This window comes from Pezoporus flaviventris, unplaced genomic scaffold, assembly GCF_033815535.1.
Source record: "Pezoporus flaviventris isolate CSIRO_AGI_PZ_B2104156 unplaced genomic scaffold, CSIRO_AGI_Pfla_v1 ptg000123l, whole genome shotgun sequence".
Classification (NCBI taxonomy): domain Eukaryota; kingdom Metazoa; phylum Chordata; class Aves; order Psittaciformes; family Psittacidae; genus Pezoporus; species Pezoporus flaviventris.
Genome location: NW_026892671.1, coordinates 1,013,385 through 1,036,078, shown reverse-complemented (window position 1 = coordinate 1,036,078; position 22,694 = coordinate 1,013,385). Strand labels below are relative to the sequence as shown.

The window sequence follows — 22,694 nt, the reverse complement described above, 5'->3', positions numbered from 1 at the left end:
TCCCGCATTACCCACCAAGTATATCCAGGTCCCTGAGCAAAAGCAATCCCACGAGTGGGTTTGCCTTTACCTGAAGCAGGAATAACCCAGACTGTCTTCCCCAGCAAATTCTTCATATGCACCATGGAAACTTTGTCCCCCTCTACAATATGTAAAAGTTCTGACTGGGCTGGGCCAGCTCTGTTGGCAGATCCTCTGGTGTTGACCAACCAGGTGGCCTTTGGTAAATGTGTATCCCAATGCTTGAAAGTTCCCCCACCCATCGCTCTCAGTGTAGTTTTTAACAGCCCATTGTACCGTTCGATTTTCCCAGAGGCTGGTGCATGGTAGGGGATGTGATATACCCACTCAATGCCATGCTCTTTGGCCCAAATATCTATAAGGTTATTCCGGAAATGAGTCCCATTGTCTGACTCAATTCTCTCTGGGGTGCCGTGTCGCCACAAAATCTGTTTCTCAAGGCCCAGGATGGTGTTCCGGGCAGTGGCATGGGGCACAGCGTATGTTTCCAGCCACCCAGTGGTTGCTTCCACCATGGTAAGCACATGGCGCTTGCCTTGGCGGGTTGGTGGCAGTGTGATACAGTCAATCTGCCAGGCCTCCCCATATTTATACTTCAACCATCGTCCTCCATACCAAAGAGGCTTTAACCGCTTGGCTTGTTTAATTGCAGCACATGTTTCACACTCATGAATAACCTGGGCAATAGTGTCCATTGTTAAGTCCACCCCTCGATCACGGGCCCATCTATATGTTGCATCTCTGCCCTGATGGCCTGAAGTGTCATGGGCCCACCGGGCCAAAAATAATTCACCTTTATGTTGCCAATCTAAGTCCATCTGAGCCACTTCAATCTTAGCCGCTTTATCCACTTGTTGGTTGTTCTGGTGTTCCTCAGTGGCCCGACTCTTGGCTACATGGGCATCTACATGACGTACCTTCACCACCAGGTTCTGCACCCTGGCAGCAATATCTTTCCACAGTGCAGCAGCCCAGATGGGTTTACCTCTGCGTTGCCAGTTGCTCTGCTTCCATTGCTTCAACCACCCCCACAGGGCATTTGCCACCCTCCATGCGTCAGTATAGAGATAAAGTACTGGCCACTTTTCTCGTTCAGCAATGTCCAGGGCCAGCTGGATGGCTTTCACCTCAGCAAATTGACTCGATTCACCCTCTCCTACAGCAGTTTCTGCAACTTGTCGTCCAGGACTCCATACAGCTGCCTTCCATCTCCGATGCTTTCCCACAATACGGCAAGAGCCATCAGTAAACAAGGCATACTGCTTTTCACTTTCTGACAGTTTATTATATGGTGGGGCCTCTTCAGCACGCACCACCTCCTCCTCTGGTGACATTCCGAAATCTTTGCCCTCTGGCCAGTCCATGATGACTTCTAGAATGCCTGGACGACTGGGATTTCCTATTCGAGTTCGTTGTGTAATTAGTGCAGCCCATTTACTCCATGTAGCATCAGTTGCATGATGTGTAAAGGAGACCCTGCCTTTGAACATCCAGCCCAGCACGGGCAGCCGGGGTGCCAGGAGGAGCTGTGCTTCAGTGCCAATCACTTCCGAAGCAGCTCGAACCCCTTCATAGGCTGCCAGTATCTCTTTCTCAGTTGGGGTATAGGTGGCCTCAGATCCTTTGTATCCCCGACTTCAAAAGCCGAGGGGTTGACCTCGAGTCTCCCCTGGAGCTTTCTGCCAGAGGCTCCAGGTAGGACCGTTCTCCCCAGCTGCAGTGTACAGCACATTTTTTACATCTGGCCCGGTCCGGACTGGTCCAAGGGCTACTGCATGAACTATCTCGCGTTTAATTTGCTCAAAGGCTTGTTGCTGCTCAGGGCCCCATTTAAAATCATTCTTCTTCCGGGTCACATGATAGAGAGGGCTTACAATCGAACTCTAATTTGGGATGTGCATTCTCCAGAACCCCACAGCACCCAAGAAAGCTTGCGTTTCTTTCTTATTAGTTGGTGGAGACATTGCTGTTATCTTGTTGATCACATCTGTGGGGATCTGTCTACGTCCATCTTGCCATTTTATTCCCAAAAATTGAATCTCCTGTGCAGGTCCCTTGACCTTACTCCGTTTGATGGCAAAACCGGCTTTCAGCAGGATTTGGATTATTTTCCTCCCTTTCTCAAAGACTTCTTCCGCTGTATCGCCCCACACAATAATGTCATCAATGTATTGCAGGTGTTCTGGAGCTTGCCCCTGTTCCAGTGCAGTCTGGATCAGTCCGTGGCAAATGGTAGGGCTGTGTTTCCACCCCTGGGGCAGTCGGTTCCAAGTGAACTGGCCACCCCTCCAAGTAAAAGCAAACTGTGGCCTGCACTCTGCTGCCAAAAGAATGGAGAAAAATGCATTGGCAATATCAATCGTGGCATACCACTTGGCTGCCTTTGACTCTAGTTCATACTGAAGTTCTAGCATGTCCGGTACGGCAGCACTCAATGGTGGTGTGACTTCATTCAGGCCACGATAGTCTACTGTTAGTCTCCATTCTCCATTAGACTTTCGCACTGGCCATATGGGGCTATTAAAGGGTGAGCGGGTCCTGCTGATCACCCCCTGACTCTCCAGTCTACGGATCAGATGATGGATGGGAATCAGGGAGTCTCGGTTGGTGCGATATTGCCGCCGGTGCACTGTTGTGGTCGCAATTGGCACTTGTTGTTCTTCAACTTTCAGCAACCCCACAGCAGAGGGATCTTCTGAGAGACCAGGCAAGGTGGACAGCTGCTCAATTTCCTCAGTCTCCAAAGCAGCAATACCAAAAGCCCACCGGTACCCTTTTGGGTCTTTGAAGTACCCTCTCTTGAGGTAGTGTATGCTGAGGATGCATGGAGCCTCTGGACCAGTCACAATAGGGTGCTTTTGCCACTCCCTCCCAGTCAGGCTGATTTCAGCCTCCAGCACAGTCAACTCTTGGGATCCTCCTGTTACTCCAGAAATATAGATGGGTTCCACCCCTTGACAGCTTGATGGCATCAGGGTACACTGTGCACCGGTATCTACTAGAGCCTTATACTTGTGTGGGACTGATGTGCCAGGCCATCTGATCCACACAGTCCAGTAAATCCGATTGTCCCCTACCTCCACCTGGCTGGAGGCAGGGCCCCTCTAATGGTCGTCACAGCATTGGACACTTAAGTCGTGTTGAAAGGGATTATTCTTCATTATCACAGGAGCTGGAGTAAAATCAGCTCTTCCACTCCATCTGGGAAACTGCTCACCAGAGACTGAAGCTGTAGCTCTCATGGGACGATCAGTCTTGGCCCTTGCTCCCCTCTTCAGTTCACTCACCCGTTCCTCCAAAGCTGAAGTAGGTTTTCCATCCCACTTTGTCATGTCTTCTTCGTGATCCAGCAGGTAAAACCATAGGGTACCCCGTGGCGTATACCTTCTATATCTCCTCTCTCTAACAATAGGACGTCTTTTGTTAATAGCTGAGACGTGTGTTGGTACACGTGAGGAGATGGATAAATCAGATACATCGTCCCTCAATTTGTCGAGGTCCTGGGACAGTTTTTTCACAGCTGAGATGATGGAAGGAGTGAGATTGTCTTCGAACTCTCGGAGTTTATGAACCATTTCATCCACTGTTAGTGGTACTATGTCATTCCAGGTCACTGTTGCCAATGAATGGGCATATGATGACGGTGCATTCCGTGTAAGTTTTCGCCACATGGGTCGTGTACATTCAACTTCATCTGGATCTATAGGTGTATCCCCGTTATTCGGCTTGATGTGATAGATCATCTCTACGATGGCCGATTCCCTCAGAGGCTGGATGCCTTTGTCTATAGTAGTCCACTTGGCCGAAGGACTCGTAACATCGTCCTTGTACGGAAACCTTTCTTTCACAGCTGCCAAGAGCCTCCTCCAAAGGCTGAGGGACTTTTTCTCTCTTGCAATTGCTTTGTCAATTCCCCCTTCTCTAGCAAGTGATCCCAGCTGCTTGGCTTCTGTACCTTCTAGTTCGTGACCATCGGCCCCATTGTCCCAGCATCGGAGTAACCAGGTGATGATGTGCTCCCCTGGTTGACGGGTAAAATCTTTTCGCATATTCCACAGCTCGGTTGAGGTCCGAGGTCGAGAAGTTACCTCTTCTTCTTCTTCTTCGTCATGTGATGATGACTCCTGATCAGATTCTGGACCGGGTGGTGAATTCATTGGTTCTTCATCTCGCTTCACCCTTTTTGCCTCCTTTTTGCTTGTTCTCTTGCGTACAGGGGCAACCGATATTGGTACGAATTGGTCCTCTGGTTTGGCTGCAGTGATTATCACTGTGGTTTGAGTAGCGACTGTACTTGTTGCTGGGGGTGGTGTAGCTACCGTGCTTGGAGCTGGGGTAACCGCGCTGTCTGTTGCAGTTGAAGTTTGAGCAGCTGCTGTACTTGCCACTGGGGTAGCTGCGCAGTTCATTGCAGCCAAAGTTTGAATAGCGACTGTCACTTTGTCCTCAAATCCGCCGACATTCTTTTCCTTTTGAAGGTGCTGGATAGTGTTGAACAAGGCCATGTAAGCATAGGCCAAGCCCTAGCACGTTGCCATGATTTGTCCATCTCTGGTATGGCCAGAATGACCACACACCTCATTTAAGTGTTTTACTAATTCTTCTGGATTTTGCAGTTGTTCGGTAGTGAAATTCCAAAATACTGGAGGGGCCCACTGACCTAGATACTTGCCCATACTATCCCACACACCCTGCCACTCATGGCTGTCCAGCCTCTGGGAAAATCTCTCGGTCCTCCTACATCGTTGTTTGACCCCAGACAAGACCCAAACCTGAATCTGCTTAACTCTTGAAATCAGTAGTGGGCAAAACACACTCTGTATGCGTGTTAGCATGGTGATTCCCATCACCATCAGCAAACAAGTCTCAACAGCATTAAAAGGCCATTCAAAAAATTCAAAACTCTCAAATGTAAATGGTCTGGGGGGACGACTGGGAGGGTAAAAGGATGTCTCCTTCACAGGTTGAGCACCTGAGAAGGAGAAAAAAGATGTGTAATTGCTAAGCACCTCCATCATATACCTCCCAAAGTATAAAGGTGGTGACCACACTGGGAACATAAGCCAGATCAGTTTCATGATCAATGATTCTATTGTATTACAAGTCATTACCATAAAGTACAATGGGATAAAAACCTTAGGCCAAGCCCCACACTTCAAAAACACTAATACAGCAAATACTGGATGGACGTAAGATATGGTATACTGAAACTGTGAGATCAAGAGGAAAAACCTTGAGAGCCAATAAATCAGCATTGTGACGAGTGACTATCAATCCAGTCAGATCTGTTCTTATCTCAAGCCCTCGTGCCCCACGTTGGGCGCCAAAAGAACTGTCGTGGTTTAAACCCAGTCAGGTAACTTGTTCACTCACTCCCAGTGAGTGGTGCCGAGCTGACAACAATCAAGGTCCGTGTCCGTCTCCCCCCCCCCCCCTGCACCGGGGCTCTCCCCTTCCCCGCTCCCGGAGGAACGGGGAGGAGGATCGAGAGAGTGCAACTCCTACGGGTTGAGACAAGAACAGTCCAGCAACAAATCACCACTGCTACTATCAGCTAAAACAATGATAAGGGAAAATAACAAGAGAAGAGAATACGATACCACCGGCCAAGAAAGCGAGTTCCACCCGGAAGCCCCTGTCCTTCCGGGTAACTCCCAGTTACCCCCCACCCCGGGCATGACGTGCTGTGGTATGGAATACCTCCCCGGCTAGCCCGGGTCAGGCGCCCCGTCTCTGCTTCCTCACAGCTTCCCCTCCTCCCTGGCAGAGCATGAGCCTCACAGAGTCCTTGGTCAGGGTAAAAATCACTTAGCAACAACCGAAAACATCGGCTTCACCAACACTGTTCTCAAACTAGAAGTCAAAACACAGCACTGCACCAGTTAACACAAAGGAAAAAACATGACTGCTACTGCTGAACCCAGGACAGCAGTGAATGGAGGAAGCTGGTGACCAGGAGGGTGTTTCCTTGTTGCTGTTATTGAGCAGGACTCATTGCAGCACTGAGGTCTCTGTGAAGGTGTATTGAGGTGATTACTCTGTAATTTCTCTCTCATTTATAAGGTATCTGACACTGATTTGTCATGTAACACCTGCCTAGATGAAGGTGGGTGAGATGAAGCCCAACCTCATTCATCACCAATGGTCAATGTGCACAAACAGCTCCTCCGGACACCTTGATTCATCCTGTTCATCACATTGCTCTGTTCAGTCACTACAGAGACAGCATGGACTACCCTGGGCATGGGTTTCCAGGTTGCCAAGGTTCAGAGGTGAACTCAAAAGAAGAGCCAGAAACTCTCTTCTGGAGTGTCTCTGAAATCCAGTGCCTACCAGGATGGGTGAGAACGGAATAGACCCAAAGGACCACAGGACATCATAGAATCAGTTAATAACTCAATCACACAAGTCTCCACTGTACTTTCTCATGATAAGGCTTGTGGCACTCTTAAATAAAGCTTTCCCACCCAAAACTTGGTTCCTACAAGTGAAATTTCAGGTCAAGCTGAAGGTGTTTGGTCCTTTGAAATCTCACAGTGTTGGTGCTAATTTACCTGGAAGCCTTTGGGCAATTTGAGCCTTGTCTTTGCTGTTCTTTTGCAGACGGTGTGCAAATGTAAAGAACTTAATCACAAGTTGGGTCAATATCGATTGTTTCAGCAGTGATTGAATCATCAGTGTTGGATTTCCCAGCTCTTAAAGCTGAAGGGCTCTCTGTCAAAGAAGCAAACCCAGGTAAAAAATACAAGTAAACAACTTTAAAGTTGGGATAAACTATGTTCGTGCTAAAGTAACTCTTCCAGCAAGTGGGTATTTCCTCCCAACCATAAGAACCAGGCACCTTTATGTGTAATTCACTCTGTTGTAACTCCAGTCTCTAAAGCAAATCGCATGAATCAGAGCCCAGAAATGCCTGTTTGTGTCCCAGCAATGGAAATCTGTGTTCATGCTTGTATTTATATGAATATCTAGGATTATGAGACGAAACCTGGAATCCAGAGTAGTTTGGGCTGGAAGGGACCTTAAAGCTCATCCAGCTCCAACCCCTGCCACGGGCAGGGACACCTTCCACTAGAGCAGCTTGCTCCAAGCCCCTGTGTCTAACCTGGCCTTGAGCACTGCCAGGGATGGGGCAGCCACAGCTTCTCTGGGCACCCTGTGCCAGTGCCTCAGCACCCTCAAAGGGAAGAGCTTCTGCCTAAGAGCTCATCTCAGTCTCCCCTCGGGCAGGTTCAAGCCGTTCCCCTTGGCCTGTCCCTACAGCCCTTGATCCAAAGCCCCTCTCCAAGGAGAAGGATCCATGCAGGAAGACCAGCTTTATTTCAATTTGGTTTGGTTTAGTTTAGTTTTTAGTTTAGTTTTTATTTATTTTACTATTTCATATTATTTTATTTTAATTTATTATTCTAGTCTATTCTTTAATTTAGGTAAGTTAATTTATTTTAATATACATTTTTGTTTGCTTTTTATGTTTAGTTTTGAAGTTTTCATTTATTTTTATAATTTTTAATTCTTATTAATCTTATTTTTTAGTTCATTTTTTAATTTAACTTTATTTTTTATTTTATTTTCATATTCCTCTGTCATCCTTCTATGCACCTCCCCCATGCACACACATATATGTATGACAGAGCAATATAATAATAATTGCACTTCTCCCAAAGGAAGTTCTGCAAAACACCTCTCAGCCAAAGCACCTCGGAGGTCTCAGTGGATTAGAGATAAGGGTTATAAAGCAGTTACACCAGCAGGGGAGACAGACAGAGCATATAAGTGAACTCGTCATCTGTCGTAACTTAATGTGAAGCAAGGAAGAAGAACCAAGCTGTCACTGGTAAGGACAGGGGGACATCAGGATTTGTTTTATCGCTGGAGTTAGAAGGTAGTTTATAATTTTAAGGGGTTATATAGTATCGTAGAATCCCGGAATTGCTTGTGTTGGAAGGGTGCTTAAAGCTCATCCAGTTCTAACCCCTGCCAAGAGCAGGGACACCTTCCACTGGAGCAGCTTGCTCCAAGCCCCTGTGTCCAACCTGGCCCTGAACACTGCCAGGGATGGGGCAGCCACAGCTTCTCTGGGCACCCTGTGCCAGTGTCTCCTTGTGCAATACAATACATAATTCCTTGCAGGAAGCAGGAGGGCAGGAGAATGGTTTCATCCTTTAGAGATGAGGTCTGTAGAGAGGAATTTGATTGTTTTGGGTTGTATCTTTATTAGACATACCATAAGGAGCTGTTTATTTCATGGCAGAGCAAGAGAACACCAGAAGAAGGAAGATCACAGAGCACGTGGATTTTGTGAAGGGTGTTGTACCAGTTATAATGGTTTGGTTATTTTTTAATAGCAGTAGATAGCAGCTAAAATACCAGTTATAATAAATCCTTTATCACTGCAATGCCGGTGATCCCATCCTGATTAATTCTGTCATGCTGCAGGTTGTACATAGAGCTAAACCCCATGTGCTTCTTCCATAGGGATAAATGGTTTATCTGATTTTCCTTTCTGAATATAAGCCAGGCTCTTTGATACCAGTTTTACAGTGACTGCTGATAGGAAAGCTGTGCTCATTGCACTGCAGAGATTTGCTGACAGTGACGCACACCCCATGAGCAGCACAGTGCTTTCCATGATCTTAGGCTAATATTGATCTGCTATTCCCAGCAGTTTTCCTGTCTCTTTTCTTGGTCTCTTCCAAGTGTTTATGTTACAGTGGTTCCTTGTGGACCCCTGTGGAGGCTGCTCCATATCCCTCCCTGATGCTGTGATTAAAAGGCAGGATGCCATGGTGTATTTTCATAGAACTCTTAAATATGGATTTTAGAAAGAGGAGGTGTAGGAAAAGTTGATAAAAAGGAAAAGATTTGTTGTGCCATTTTTTGGTTTTAATGGTTTTCTCCCTCATGATGGCACTTCACCATTTCTATATACCAAATAGAAGAATAACCCTGAAATAGCAAAACAGATGAAAAGTTACTGAAGAATAAATGGGGTTTTCCTGTTTTATCTCTGCAGTGTGCAAGCAAAATCACCTTTAAGGAAAACCTCTACGGGGAAGGCTCCCTAAGATGCCAAACGTTCTATTCTACTTCAAAGGTTGGATTTGATGATCTGAAAGGTCTTTTCCAACCCAGTTGATTCTATGATTCTAAGTCCTAGAATTACAGAATCACAGACTGGTTTGGGTTGGAAAGCACCTGAAGTTCAGCTAGTTCCAACCTCTCAGGCTTGGGCAGGGACGTCTCACACTAGACCGTGTCACCTCTAAAGACACGGTCTAGCGTGAAATTTTCATTATTGATGTCACTAATTCATTACAGGAAGCACTGAACCCCTTCTTTTACACTTTCTTTGTCAGAACTTGGGAGGGTTACCCTGGAGTGTGATATATACCATGAGTATACATCAGGGAGATGTATATTAGAATGAATGGAATAGGGAACACTTGGTAGAGTGACTGCTACCAGAATAAAACATTCATTGCTTTGCTGTTTTTTGATGGATGTTGATGCAAATGAAGCAGATCTCTGATAAGGAGAGGGTTTGCCATCCAGACCTTGGGGATCGATGGGCTTTTTAGGTGCTGAGTGTCTCCATTAACTGTTTATTATGGCACTGTGAATACATCTTGCAGTGCTTTAGGAGAAGATGGCTGAGAAAAATCAAAGCAAGCAAGTGACGGAGCTGACTCTTGTGGGACTGACGGACAACCCCCAACTACAAGCACCTTTGTTCATCCTCTTCCTCCTCATTTACTTCATCACGCTGGTGGGGAACCTGGGCATGGTTGTGCTCATCAGGAGCAGCGCTCAGCTGCAGTCCCCCATGTACTTTTTCCTTAGCAACTTATCTCTCCTCGATGCTTGCTACTCATCAGTGGTGGCACCGAGGACGTTAATGAACTTTCTGATGGAGAAGCAAACAATCTCTGTCATCGGCTGCGCAACCCAGCTTTACTTCTTCATAGCCTTTGGCACCACCGAGTGCTTCCTCCTGGCTGCGATGGCGTACGACCGCTACATGGCCATCTGCAAGCCCTTGCTGTACTTGTCCATCATGTCCCACCAGCTCTGCATGCTGCTGGTGGCCAGTTCCTATGTGCTTGGCCTGCTGCATTCCTGGGTGCACACAGAGTTCGCCTTCAGCCTGCCTTTATGCCAGCCAGCCAAGGTCAACCACTTCTACTGTGACCTCATGCCTGTTCTAGCTCTCTCCTGCTCTGACACACGTGTCAATAGGTGTCTGATATTTGTCCTTGGTGGGCTGGTGGAGATGGTGACCATCTTGGCCGTCCTGGTCTCCTATGCCTTCATCCTCGCTGCTGTCTCAAGGATCAACTCTGCTCGGGGCCGGTACAAAGCCTTCTCCACGTGCACCTCTCACCTGGCTGGAGTCACCATCTTCCACGGGTCCATCCTCGCCCTGAACTTCCGACCAGGGTCTGGCAGCAGCCTGAGCACGGATAAGGTCTTTGCTGTGTTCTACTCGCTGGTGGTGCCCATGCTGAACCCCCTGATCTACAGCCTCAGGAACAGGGAAGTGAAGAACGCCCTGAGGGACTTTGTCAGGTGGAATTAGCTTTGGCACGATGTTTAGCTGCTGGTTTTGTGACAAAGGTCTCCAGAGCTTCAGTTGACACCAAGGACTTTTGTTTCCCCACCCTATTCCTTCACCTTAAAGATCTGGTTTGGAACCATTTCCAAGTCTGTCTTTCTTCCTATGACTGGCTTGTGCACAACACCACAATCTGATTTATCTGCTCTATTTTATTGCCTTTATTTCCCCCCCCCCTCTTTTTTTGTCTTATCAGATGGGCACTGAACATTAGTTCTGGGCTCCTTGATAGCCCTGTGAAAATGCTCTTCCATGGCCATCAGCATCTCCCAGTTGATGGCTTAAAACCTGCCTTACGACCTCTTCTCATTTTCAGGGTCTTTCTCCCCTATCATTAAAGGGCAACGAATTTTTTTCTGTACAAGTGCAGGAAATGAACTCAAAATAATGAATGAAGTACATTTATTTTAAGAGAAAAACTGGCATTAACCTCACCTAATTAGGCACTGCTCTGAGATCTCTATCTTCTCTATTATCTATGGATAAAGCTAGATATGGTATCTAAAGATGAGATTTGTTAACTAATTGTTAGGTAGATAAGGCTGTTGAATAATATCGTCTTTTATGCTCATTTCAATGTAGTCCAGGTTTTGAATCGTCTCCAGAGAATCCAATATTCTCCTCCAAAATATTCAGGCTGGTCTAACAGCACCTGCAGAACAGGGTAAAGAGGCCCATGTCCAGCTCTTCCTGCCAAAAGGTGATTTCTTTTTGAGGTATCAGAAGTACTTAATGAGAGGACCTCTGTCATGTATTTGATGTGAGAAGTTTGTGTCTACAGCCAGGGCTTTCTGCGTTTTGTAGATCCCTTCTCTGCAAAGATTGAAGCAGAATCATGCAATGAAGCTCTCAGTATAAAATGTAGTTCCAAAACCTCAAGCCTGTTTCTTATATTGCTGGAATTCACAATTGTGCTTCCCCTGCACGTTAGACTGAGGTTCCTATTGCCAGTTCACTGAGTCGGATCCACCATACACAGGACCATGGCATTCAAGACTTCCCTTGGAAAGGTAGCACCAAGTGTAGGTAAACCTTTGACTATTTTAGTTGTCTCTGCTTTGGAAACTTTCTTAAACCCAAGAGGAAATAAGGACACCAGAGTGGGGTAATTCATCAGACAGTGATGAGCCTTCCACATGACACTGCTCATCTAGACTCCTGTTTCCACAAAAGCTCAGATCAGATAATATTTTGAGGTCCAGCTTGGGCTTTCTGTGGCTCTATGATTCTATATGTATAGTCTAAGCCAAAATAGCCAACAAAATGGTAGAAAACAAGGTGTGGTGAAGGTTTTGAAGGAAGCTGTCCGATCAAAAGTCTCTGTCCTGCCAACACGTTCCCCCACACGTAAGACAATGTGTTCTCTTAATACTGTTGTTTTTCAGAGCACATAAACAGTGTGTTCATTATAAACATACTTTCCAAATAGAAGTTAATTCCTACTCACATCAGCTAAAGAATTTTTCCCCCATCAGTGTGTTTTGGCTTCTTTGAGACCCAGATAGCTCTCAATTACCATTGATTCTGTGTTCAAGATTGTCTTTCATCAACAGAAACTTCCCACAGGCTTAATTCTTATATGAAATCCACTGTTTGGTGTTTCCCAGTGCGCTTGAGCATGAGCTGGGCATGGATATGGGATGTGGGTGCTGATCTCGAGCTGGAATTCCATTTCTCTCACCATTTAGGTAAAAGGTCATGTCAAATGAGTATAAAATACCCCTCAAAATGAATGGGAGGAGACCTGATGTGCCCAAATTTTCCTTTACACTGGGTGGTCTCAGCACAGTTCATCATCATGTGTTATGAATGATATTGTCTACAATTTTTTCCTTTATGTATAATCTATTGTAAAGCTGCAGCCTGGGGAGGGATTCACCCTGATATTCAAAAGTGCAACTTGAGAGCTTGATTCCCATCAACTTCTTCTCTTTGAAAGGCACAAACAAATGCTATGAATCTTTTGAAACCTTTTCTCCGACTCTTTTTCAGCAAGGAAATGTAAAACTACACTTGCTCTTCCCTCCCACCCCAGCAGCTTTAATAAACAGCTCACAGGTAAGAGTGAGGAATTTTATTGGAGCAGAGAACAAGGTCAACAATCTTGTAAGAAAAATAGATAATTACGAGTGACAAAAGTTATAAATGAATAAAGCTGATTGGTGTTTCCTGTGAGGAAAAGGAGCCTGGAATAATTGAGGGTAATTTCTCCCTACAGACTGGTGCCTACAAACTGAATTGAAGTTTGAGGTTCCTTCTCCTCTTGATTTCCTTCCAAGGAGCATGTGATGGCTGGGTCTCTTTCTCATTACATACTGTCATTGACTTCTGTGCAGGATCTGTGGAAGAGCATAAATAAAGTCATGTGGAATAGGGAAAATCTCATTGTTTTAGTGCATCGCAGTCTTCCTCAGTTAAGATGAACTGTTCATGTCCTGGATGACAGAGCTCTTTTGTGTAGCCAGTGGTTGAAGAACCTCCTTGTGCACTTGACCAGAGCCGCCTTCACGTCCTTATTCCTCAGGCTGTAGATGAATGGGTTGAGCATGGGGGTGATCATGGTGTAGAAGATGGAGGCCACCTTATCCAGTCTCCTGTGGCTAGATAGCGGTTGTAGGTACATGAAAAACGTTGTCTCATAGACTAAGTCAACAACCATCAAATGGGAGGTGCAGGTGTGGAAGGCTCTGGCCCTGCTCTGTGCTGAGCACATCCTTTATGTGGAATCCTTTGATGAAGACCTGCTGAGCTGGTGACTCTGGGCTTCCACTGTATTCAAGGATGAGAAATGGGCATTTTGAGGCAATGATCAATTATCCCAGGGTGAAGTAACAGGCCTTTATCCCCCTGAGCAGCCTCAGCTGGGGCTCCATCCCCACCCTCTGCCCATTTGTCCCCCTTCTCTATTTAATCTCAGCCCAGGGAGGTTGAACTTCATAAGAGGAGTTCCAGTTCCCAGTTTGGCAGGAGGTGTGCACACCTGTGGAATCCTTTGATGAAGACCTAGGTTTGCTCATAGACTTCCCTAGCAATTGCTGGACCTGACCATGGTTCAGGGCCTGATTTGATCTGACTTGGCCTGCTCTTGTACCTATCTTGTCATCACCAACTTGCCTGATGATTTGGAGTCTTGGCTGAACTTGGCCCAGGTCTCTGTTCCTGCCCTGCTTCTCTTGCTCAGGTACTGTGGGGTGGTCCCTGCACCCCATGGTGTTCCCCTTTGGCTCTGTTTCAAGAGATTAAAGAGAGAAACCCCTGTGGTACTGGCCAGGTTTCTGCAAACCATTCTTGGGTGGCATGGTTTAGCGTGAGGTGTCCCTGCCCATGGTAAGGGGGTTGGAACTGGATGATCTTAAGGTCCTTTCCAACCCTGACTATTCTATGAAATTAGAACTTTTCTCTGGCTGCACCCAACAGCCCAGCCAGGGCTCACTGCTCTGGCACACGCTCTCCATTCAGAACATGTCCCTGCATGGGCAAATTAGGAGATTAGGGTGCTCAGGCATTGGAATAGGCTGCCCGGGGCAGAGCTGGGCTCACCATTCCTATAAGTGTCCTAAACCATGTAGACAAGGCCCTTAGTACCATGGGTTAGTGGTGGCCTTGGCAGTGCTGGGGAATGGTTGGACTGGATGATCTTAAAGGTCTTTTCCAACCTAAACAATTCTGTGATTCTCTAAGTCTATCTGTGTCATTTTATTTGTAATACCAGTTTTATACGTTTTATTTGTATTTCTCTGTCACACATATATATATTTACACACATAAACACATATTACACATATTGGAGCTGAGGGACAAGGTCAAGAATCTTGCAAAAAAAGTGGATATTTATCAGTGACAAAAGTGAGGATTGAATAAAGCTGATGGGTGTTTCCTGTGAGGAAAAAGAAGCCTGGGATAATTCAAGGTAATCTCTTCCTACACGCTAGTGGCTGAGAAGTGAAATGAAGTTTGAGGTTCCTGCTCCTCTTGGTTTCCTTCCAAGGAAGATGCGATGGGGGTTCTATTTCTCATTAAATACTCTGACTACTGTGCAGGAACTGTGAAAGAACCTACATAAAGTCATGAGGATTAGTGGAAAATCCCATTAGTTTAGGCGTTCTCACTTGATGTAGAGTATTCATGTCCTGCATGATACAAGTCTTGCTTGTTGCCAGTGGTTGAACATCCTCCTCCCACACTTCAGCAGAGCCCCCTTCACCTCCTTGTTCCTCAGGCTGTAGGTGAATGGGTTGAGCACTGGGGTGACCACGGTGTAGAAGACGGAGGCCACCTTATCCAGGCTCCCATGGCTAGAAGAAGGTTGTAGGTACATGAAGAATCCTGTCCCAAAGAATATAGAAACAGCCATCAAATGGGAGGCACAGGTGTGGAAGGCTCTGGCCCTGCTCTGTGCTGAGCACATCCTCAGCATGGTGCGGATGATAGAGATGTAGGAGAGTAAAATGACCACACTTGTGCCCATGATGCTGATGGTGACGAAGGCAAAGATGAGCATCTCGGTGCTGTGGGTGTCAGAGCACAGGAGCTTTACTACAGGAACTTTGTCACAGAAGAAGTAGTCAATGCGGTTGGGACCACAGAAGGAACCTCCAAACATGCACCATGTGTAGACGATGGCAGTGAGGAAGGCGAATAGGTAGGATGATGCTACCAGCTGCCAGCAGACACGGCTGGAGATGATGGTCACATAAAGCAGGGGCTGGCAGATAGCAACATGGCGATCATAGGCCATCATGGCCAGCAGGTGACACTCAATAGTGGCAAAGAAAGCAAAGGTGAGGAACTGCATCATGCAGCCAGTGAAAGAAATGGTTTTGTCCTCTGATAACAGGTCTGCCAGCATCCTGGGGGAGATGACTGTGGAATAGCAGATGTCAGTGAAGGCAAAATGGGTGAGGAAGAAGTACATGGGGGTGTGGAGGCTGGGAGACACCCGCACCAAGATGATAATGCCAAAGTTCCCCACCAAAGTGACAACGTAAATCAGGAGAAACAAGACAAAAAGAGGGGTCTGCGCACATGGTCTGTCTGTAATTCCCAAGAAGACAAATTTAGTCTGCGTGTGATTTCCTTCCATGACCAGGTGTTACCTACCAAGGCAAAAGGAAGGAAAACATCAAAATCATTGCAAACAGAAATTCACTTTTGGACCATATTTAACTACAATCGATCACCAGTTTAACTGCCATGTTTTGGTGGAATTAATATTTTGTATTGTATTTTTTAAACCCAAATTATATGATTTTGTTTTACATTTGAGGTATTTGGAAAAGAACAGAGAGTGCGATGAAGCAAAAACTGCCATTTTTGTTCTTCTATGCTGAGAAACATAAACTATGGATTTATTCAAGCACCTGATTTTTCAGGTTTGAGTGAAGAATCAGATCTTTACTCACTTTCAGATTGGAGGCAGTTTGCGTCAGAAGGCAGCTTAGAGGAACCTCATAGGAGCACACATAAACCTTGAGCAAGAGAAAGTCACATTCCCATTGAAATGGTAGCTTACACATTAATGACCTCCAGAATTTTCCTTTGGTTTTTAGTTCTAATGCCAGTCTTCAGATTGCATTTATCAAAGTGTTATACATAATTCAAAAAGGATAAAATTCACATTGCTAAAGTCATGATTTATACCTTTCTGAGTTCCAGCATGCTGAAGCACCCTCACACCTATGGGCATTATGTTGCTTGACCTAAGAGTTGATGTTATAAGAGGCTGAATCCAAAGGCTGATTTGTTAGTGACCATATTCTGTTGACGATCTGAAATGCTGCAATTCTTTATAACAGAATAAGATTCTCTTGAATAAATCAGTTCATCTTGCTTTATGTATGCCTATGTAAAAGAAAGACAACATGCATCAGACATTGCTCCCTCTTCTTATAAAGAAAACCCACATTGGTAAGGCTGTTTTCTGACACAGCTTTACCAAAGAGGATAAGAGAACATGAAGAATCAAACCCAATACCTCACTGCAGGTGAGGCTCTGCTTTGTGTTGGTGTTACCTCCTGTGCCTTCCCACTGCCACCAAATGATGGGAGCCAAGGATTTATCCCCAGCGCAGCAGAGAACATCTATGTACCAGCATCACTTCTGTTAAGCACCTGATGTGAAGAGAGGGGAGCTCCTGCCAGACTCCAAGAGCCCAGCTTGTGGTGCTGGGGCTGTAAATACAGTTGCATGTGCTCTCCTGGGAGGAAGCCTCCAGGGCTGCTCGTGCTTTTGCAGAGGAAAACAAAGAAAAGGAAAAGCAAAGGGTGTGAAATCACCTCTGAAAGGCATTGTGGTGCTTGGGCACCTGAGAGTCATGGAGTGCATGAGCTGTCTTTGAGCACAGCTACACAGCAGCACCAGTGATGAGCAGCTCTTGGGATGCTTCTGACATACTTGTGGATTATGCCAAGCATTCTATCTCTCGTTGCCAACAGAGTAAGAATGGGTTTAGAGACATTTCAGATCTTGTAGAGAGTCTCTAAATGTGACAGGAACCACAAGTGACTCCTTCTCTGGAGCTGCTGATATCCCTCTGTGAACACTTGAGTGCCCATTTTTCCAGCCCCAGTGGGATTATCCACATATAGTGCCTGGATGGCCAACACCTGAGCTGGTGCCTTAGGGCTTCCACTGTATTGAAGGCATTTGAAGCCATGATTAATTGTCCCAGGGTGAATTAATAGGCCTTTATCCCCCTGAGCAGCCTCAGCTGGGGCTTCATCCCCACCCTCCACCCATTTGCCCCCCACCTCTATTTAAGCTCAGCCCAGGGAAGCTGGGCTATCTTTGAGTTTTTGTTTTCATTTTAGCAAGAGTTGTGCACATCTATGGGATCCTTTGATGGTGACCAAAGCTTGCTCATGTATCTTCCTAGCAATTGCTGAACCTGACCGTGATCAGGGGATTGATTTGACCTGTGTTGGCTTGGTTTGGCTTGGTCTTGGACCTGCCTCATAATCCCTTACTTGCTTGACACCCTGGAATCTTGGCTGACCTTGGCCCAGGTCTCTGTTCCTGCCCTACTGCTCTTGCTCAGATACTGTGGGATGGGTCCTGCACCCCATGGTGTTCTCTTTTGGTTCTGTTTAGACAGATTTAGAAGACAAACCCCTGTGGCAGTCTCCAGGCTCCTGCAGACTAGAATCTGTCACCCTCTGCACCCAACAGCCCAGCCAGTGCTCACTGTTCTGCCAGTCCCTCTCCGCCCAGATCCTATCCCTACATGGGCAACTTAGGAGATAGTCTATTCAGTGAGGGAAAGTAGAGTGAGAAATCGAACATTACATTCAAGTGTTATTTTCTGGTCTGATTTCAAAGGCCTCTGTCCTTCCTAACTTTTCATCATTTAATTGCATTGATTGTGGCTCCTTTGTTGACCACGAGTAGAAGACACTTTTCCTCCGGCCTAAGTCACCATCAATAGGCTTACTTTGTAAGTGACATAGTGTCGTGGTTTAAACCCAGTCAGGTAATTCGTTCGCTCACTTCCCCCTCTTTCTTGCCCTCCCCCTGCTCCCGGAGGGACGGAGAGGAGAATCGAAAAGAATGCAACTCCCACGGGTTGAGATAAGAACAGTTTAGTAACTAAGGTATAACACAAATCACTACTGCTACCACCAATGATAATAATGATAAAGGAAATAACAAGGGAAGAGAATACAACACCTCAGCACCAGCCAACCGATAACTTGCCCCCCTCAGCCCGACCAAGCACCGACCGATACCTCCTCCAACCCTGCCGTCTCACAGCCTTCCGGCTAACTCCCAGTTACATCCTGGGCATGACGTGCTGTGGTATGGAATACCTCTTTGGTCAGTTTGGGTCAGGTGTCCTGTCTCTGCTTCCTCCTGGCTTCCCCTCCTCCCTGGCAGACCATGAGGCTCACAAAGTCCTTGGCCAAACCAAAACATCAGTGTTATCAGCTCTGTTCCCGAGCTGAAAGTCAAAACACTGCACTGCACCAGCTACCAAGAAGGAGAAACATGACTGCTACTGCTGAACCCAGGACACATAGACAATCTGGTTTTCCCTTGTGTGCTTTAGCATGAGCTGGTCATGGACATGGCATGTGGGTGCTTATTTCCAGCTTATTTCCATTTACCTCACCATTTAAGTAAATAGGATTTAAGATGAATGTACAACACCCCTTAATATGAATGGGATGAGCCCTTGATGTGCCCAAATTCTCCTTACCACTGGGTGGTCTCAGCACAGTTCATCATTCTCAGTTATGAATTCCATTGTTTACAATTCCCTTCTTTGAAGTGAAATCTCTTGTGAAGCTGCAGCCCGGGGAGGGATTCCCCCTCATATTCAAAAGTGAATGAGGCCAGGAGCAACCTGATGTTACCAGGAAGACCGCAGGACATAGTTATTGTTCAGAAAGGACATCTAGGAGGTCACTGTTCTTATGCTGAACGTTGTAACAGGTTAGACATCTTTGTGACAATAATTAGAAGAGATATTCCATCAGCCTGTGTGCATAGAATCATAGAAGAGTTAGGGTTGGAAAGAACCTTAAGATCATCAAGTTCCAACCCCCCTGACAAGGACAGGGACACCTCACACTAAACCATGGCACCCAAGGCCTCATCCAACCTGGTCTTGAACACTGCCAGGAATGGAGCAATCACAACCTCCCTGGGCACCCTATTCCAGTGCCTCACCACACTAACAGGAAAGAATTTCCTCCTTAGATCCAATCTAAAGCTAAGCCTTTATTAGTAGTTTAGGCTGTTGTGACTCATGGGTTCTCATTCAGGGGCCAGCAATATACAACCAAGGTTCACGTGTCTTAGAGCCCTGAACTGTCACCAAAACTGTGACAAACCCTTGTTCCCCAAGTGTTTGTGTCTGTTGCCTTTAAGGACCTGCAGGAAGAGATACAAAGAGATACATTGGTGCAAGTGAAGACTTCATCTCATGAAAATAGGCTGGAAGCTCTTGGAGGTTCAGGAGAGACATTCTTGTTTGGAAGCTAGGAGGATGCCTTCAAGAGATAATCCCCTTGATTTGCTGTGCAGATATCCAGTGTCATCTAATGTGGAAGAGAACTTGCAGCTGTAAGAGATGACCCCCTTCCACAGGTACGTGAGACCATACCATGAAAGGTCCAGGTTAGCCCTGCTCTGGTAGAAATCACTGCAGCAACTGGGGAGGCTGCTCAAATTTGTGCCAGGTAAAGATTTGCTTCTATGTGTTGGTTTTAAAGAGATGAAATATTCCTGCTGGGATGTACTCATAGAGTTCCAGGCTGGTTTGGGTTGGAAGGGAGTTTAAAGCTCATCCAGTTCTAGCACCCTTCCACAGGCAGGGACCCCTTCCCCTAGAGCAGTTTGCTCCAATCCCCTGTGTCCAACCTGGCCTTGAACACTGCCAGGGATGGGGCAGCCACAGCTTCTCTGGGCACCCTGTGCCAGTGCCTCAGCACCTTCCCAGGGAAGAGCTTCTGCTTAAGAGCTCATCTCAGTCTCCCCTCTGGCACGTTAAAGCCATTCCCCTTGGCCTGTCCGTACAGTCCCCTGTCCAAAGCCCTTCTCCATCTTTCCTGTGGCCCCTTTAGGCACTGGTGCTTATCATGGTGCTTATGGTATGTTTAAGGAGCCTTGGAAAATAAGAGACGAGCAAGCTCACAAGGACAGATGAACCTAACCACTGGCCCTGAAATAGTGATATTCACTTTAAAATGTAAAGAATATTTCTACAAAGAAATATTCTGTTGACGGAGAATGGATCTTCGCTGAGTCTTCCGGTCCTGACACTCATCTGGTGGGGTAAGATTTTAATTCTCATCTTTAATCCTGTAAAGATTTAGTTGTTTTATTCTGAACCTTCATGTTATCAGGGACAGAATCCTGTAATTCACCCTTTTTTTTTCATGAGGGTGAGCAGCTTAACTTAGTGCCTAACTTAGACAACCGGAGTTGAGTGAGTTTGGCTTAGCAGAGCTCAATGGTCTCATCATGGTGTTGATTCCTCCTAATCGTATATTCTCTTAATAGTACTAAGGGAATAACATCTTCAGACCCAAATTTTGCTCATGGTCTCCTGGCTTCACCTCCCCAAGGTTTCGAAGACTGTAATATTAAACTCTTCATGTCCTGAATGAGTTTTAGGGTCATGCAGCACCCCTTCCCTTCTCCTTCCTTAATTCCCAGTAAATTAAAGGCTCTTTTTCCTTCATCTCAATGACTTTTCCAAAACCACCAAAGGAAAGCTACAGTACTTTTAGTCTTATATGAGTTATAGCCAGAAGCTGCTTCCAAAATCAGTGCTGTCTTCAGAGAAACTTAATCACAGGAGATCAAGGGCAGAGCTGATGGCCTGGTTTGTGTCACATCAATCGCTCTCTGCTGCTGTAGCCATTGGTCTCATCAAACTGTAGGTACCAAAATGGGATTGAGTGATATAAATGGATCTGCTCAGAGGTGTTTGGGGAAGCTGGGATGCTCTCACTTCAGAAGGGGCCTCCTCTTTCCTTGGGCTGTGTAAGAGGGCAAGCTTGGAGCAGATGGCCACAGAGCAGTCTATTCCACTGTAGCTCCCTGGAAATGGATAGTGGGGATGCCCTCGGTGCACAGGGTGCTAATTGTCAAGTTATCCCATTCCAGTTCAAAAAAAGGCATGGTTTCCACTGTCCTGTATTTTCAAGACTTTTTTCCTTCCTTGCCAGATACAAAAGCCCTGAATGGCAGAGCAGAATCTCACCTCAGCAGCAGAGTTCATTCTCAAGGGTCTCAGTAACCAAGTGGAGACGAAGGCAGCCCTTTTTGTGCTGTTGCTGCTCATCTACACCATCACCCTTCTGGACAATGCAGGGATAATTGTAGCCATCCGAGGGCACCCACAGCTCCACACATCCATGTACTTCTTCCTGGGCAGCCTCTCCATTGTTGACATCTGCTTCTCCTTTGTGGTAGCCCCCAGGACTTTGGTCAACTTCCTATTGGAGAAGAAGACCATTTCCTTTGCTGGCTGTATGGGTCAAGCTTTCTTCTACATTGTCTTTGTGACAACTGAGTTTTTCCTGCTGGCTGTCATGGCCTATGACCGGTATGTGGCCATCTGCAACCCCCTTGCTCTACTCCTCTGTCATGACTCAGAGGTTATGTGTGGGGCTGGTGGTTGGGTGCTATATTGGGGGTGTCCTGAACTCCATCATTCAGATGACCTTCATCATCAGACTGCCCTTCTGCAGCTCCAATGTCATCAACCACTTCTTCTGTGATGTTCCTCCTCTCCTGGCTCTGTCCGGTGCCAGCACGTACATCAATGAGATGATCCTCTTCTCCTTGGCTGGTGTCATTGAGCTCAGCACCATCTCTGCCATTCTGGTCTCCTATGTCTTCATCTTCTTTGCCATCCTGAGGGTCCGTAATGCTGAGGGCAGGAAAAAAGCCTTTTCCACCTGCATGTCCCACCTGATTGTGGTGACCATGTTGTATGGAACAACCATCTTCATGTATTTACGCCCTAGCTCTAGTTACTCCCTGAACACTGACAAAGTGGTCTCTGTTTTCTACACGGTGGTGATCCCCATGCTCAACCCCCTCATCTACAGCTTGAGGAACAAAGAGATGAAGGATGCTCTGTGGAGAACTGCAGAAAGAATCACAGTCAGGCTTTGAAAACCCTGATCCAGGGATGTGGGTAACATGAGGATTTATCCAAGAGGCTGTGGAGCCTCCACCCATGGACATGTTCAAAAGCTGCCTGAATGAGGCCAGGAGCAACCTGATGTGACCATGACTAGTCACTGATGTGACTATGAACAGCAGGACATAGTTATTGTGCAGAAAGGACATCTAGGAGGTCTCTGTTCCTATGACTTGCAAATTATACACATAAACACGTATGTATGTGTGTATATATATCAAAACACAATATTAAATGCATCCTAACCTATATATTTATATATAACACAATATATTCTTGTGTTAAATGTCAACACCAACACACACGATACTGATTTTTCTTGCCTCAGTTTAGTTGGGGTCTCAGTGATTTATGGGCTGGGTAGGGGAGGCAGCTCCTATGAAAAGCTTTTCCCAGGACGGGTG

General features: G+C 46.3%; 2 protein-coding genes and 1 pseudogene across 2 annotated transcripts; 2 read left to right on the top strand and 1 right to left on the bottom strand.

The window, feature by feature from the left end:
* The first annotated feature begins 9,667 nt into the window (after nucleotides 1-9,667).
* On the top strand, nucleotides 9,668-10,597 carry LOC133282452 (olfactory receptor 5T17-like). The gene has a single exon (XM_061478452.1). It carries the CDS (start codon nucleotides 9,668-9,670, stop codon nucleotides 10,595-10,597), a length of 930 nt encoding a protein of 309 aa, XP_061334436.1.
* A 4,159-nt stretch (nucleotides 10,598-14,756) lies between these two features.
* On the bottom strand, nucleotides 14,757-15,716 carry LOC133282451 (olfactory receptor 8U3-like). The gene has a single exon (XM_061478451.1). It carries the CDS (start codon nucleotides 15,714-15,716, stop codon nucleotides 14,757-14,759), a length of 960 nt encoding a protein of 319 aa, XP_061334435.1.
* A 5,603-nt stretch (nucleotides 15,717-21,319) lies between these two features.
* LOC133282403 (olfactory receptor 5J3-like) lies at nucleotides 21,320-22,262 on the top strand (annotated as a pseudogene).
* The last annotated feature ends 432 nt before the right edge of the window (nucleotides 22,263-22,694 follow it).